This window comes from Micropterus dolomieu, linkage group LG03 (assembly GCF_021292245.1).
Source record: "Micropterus dolomieu isolate WLL.071019.BEF.003 ecotype Adirondacks linkage group LG03, ASM2129224v1, whole genome shotgun sequence".
Taxonomy (NCBI): domain Eukaryota; kingdom Metazoa; phylum Chordata; class Actinopteri; order Centrarchiformes; family Centrarchidae; genus Micropterus; species Micropterus dolomieu.
The window spans coordinates 18223402-18225396 of NC_060152.1; the positions used below are offsets into that span (position 1 = coordinate 18223402).

The 1995-nt window shown below is 40.8% G+C and overlaps 1 protein-coding gene across 4 annotated transcripts in view; it reads left to right on the forward strand.

The window, feature by feature from the left end:
- Window positions 1–1104: 1104 nt before the first annotated feature.
- Window positions 1105–1995, forward strand: part of fhod3b (formin homology 2 domain containing 3b) — a 95591-nt gene continuing 94700 nt past the window's right edge. For all 4 annotated transcript variants that reach the window (XM_046045567.1, XM_046045568.1, XM_046045569.1 and 1 more), the window contains exon 1: window positions 1105–1603. In XM_046045567.1, the coding sequence (XP_045901523.1) occupies window positions 1439–1603 (165 nt within the window). In that variant the 5' untranslated portion in view covers window positions 1105–1438. The remainder of the gene's footprint in view (window positions 1604–1995) is intronic.

The following is a 1995-nucleotide window of genomic DNA, read 5'->3' on the forward strand; positions in this document are numbered from 1 at the left end:
GATCTGTCAAACACTATAGTATTGTATTGATACAATAGTGCACTGTACGGTGCTGGAATGTAAATTGTGGCTCACACTGTGAGATCCTACAGTATGTACTGAACTTCTGTAATAGCTTGACTAGGCTGTGGTGTCAGAGAGCATTAGCTAGAGGTGTGCAGTGTTTGAAGGCTAAGCTGAGCAAGAACATGCATGACAGTTAACTAGTGCCTTATCTGATAGGGAAAGGTCAATCCACAGATGTTACTGTTCATCTGAGGTTTACTGATGAAAAAAAGGATTGTATTGAATGGTAACACCTTGAAAGGTCAGCGAAAATAAAAATGTTCTACTTTACATTAAGTGTCACAGTATGAAAGTTATGGCTGGGTATCAGCTCTCTACTTACTTTTCTGATAGTACAGTGACAGAATCTCTGGTACTATCATGTTAAATAGCATCTGAAAATGCAAATCAATCTTATCCCAAATCTAGCCATTCAGGTTTTAAGATATTTAAGTTGTGAGATATATCAGATTTCTATTGTGTTATGTATTTGTCAACAATTTGAACCAGGTAGCTTAAAAATGGTTAAAAATCTCAACTGACATAGCTTTTGACATGGGGAGTGAAGAAGTATTCATAAATAAGCACTTTATAATTAATACATATAAGAAATACTTTACATTTCATATTTGATCTGTGTTATATTGTCAATTATACTGTTTACTGATGCTTCACAGGAGGAGTTAGGATATAACTAGTTTTTGATAAATAACACTTTAAAATATCCTTAAATCTGCTTCCAACTACACTATGGTGTGTTTTCTGTTGTTAGCCAATTATTAATTGTTTATATACTGCTTATGAATGCTAAATCGTGGGCGGTTACACCATCCATATATCCGTCGGTCTATCTGTTATTTTCCTGACTGTCTAGCTACAACATGTTTTGACACTGATTGCGTTGCTTTTGAGTGGCTTGAGTCACTGCAGGACGTTTAGTGAAGTTCATATTCACCACTGGAGGCCGCCATTGCGCCTGTAATATGAGCTGTGTCGGCCGGCTGAGGTCTGGCTGCTGTGTCCCCTGGCAGAGTTTAATGTTTGAGGAGGGAGCCGCTACAGACCAGGCGCCAAGTGTGGCAGTCCCGTCCGCAGTCTGCCTCAGCACCTCATACGGCCGCAATGCCCTTGGATACTGCCGACCCGCTCATTTCCACATCGCTCTGACTAACCGTACCCCTCAACGACATACCCTGGATTTTTACTTCTGGACTGTTGTGTACGCTGCCCTGAGTCCTCTGCGCTGCGTGATGCGAATGGAGAGGGTCCAAGGATAACAGAGGGTGCAGGATTTTGCTACTGCAGAAGACCTGCCGGTAGTTGGCTGCTGTCAGAGGCTGTGCTGTCGCATCCACTATTTTCATGATCTAAAATCGCTTTGCATGGATACATCATGGCTACGTTTATATGCAGGGTGCAGTTCCTAGATGATACTGATCCATTTAACAGCACCAATTTCCCCGAGCCCACCAGACCACCTCTGTACACTTTCAGGGAAGATATTCCACTGATAAATCAGATTGCTGGAGTCCACAGGCTGCTTAAAGCCCCACAGAAGGTATGCAGTATACTTTTTTTTTTTTTTTTTTTTTTTTTTTTAAATCTCTTGGTTATGTTATTGTTCCATGTTTCTTTTGAGCTTAGTGAAAAGTTAACACCTTTGACATTCTAAATTAATAATTAGCTTGAACATGTTGATGGGGTTACTACCAAACAAACTTAATGGACCGTTGCAGTGACTTGCTGCAGTTTGCTGATGGGTGATGCTATTGGAGCATAAACAGTTATAGCATGCAAGGTGTCAGTATGTAACTAGGCTTTTAATATGACATTAAGGAATATTTGGTGTCTTTAGGTGATTTTGGAGTGGAGTTAGAGAGCCATTATTTGGCTGAGAGGAGGCAGGCATCTGTTAATGTTTACCTCAACCACAACAGTAACCTCCCCCCC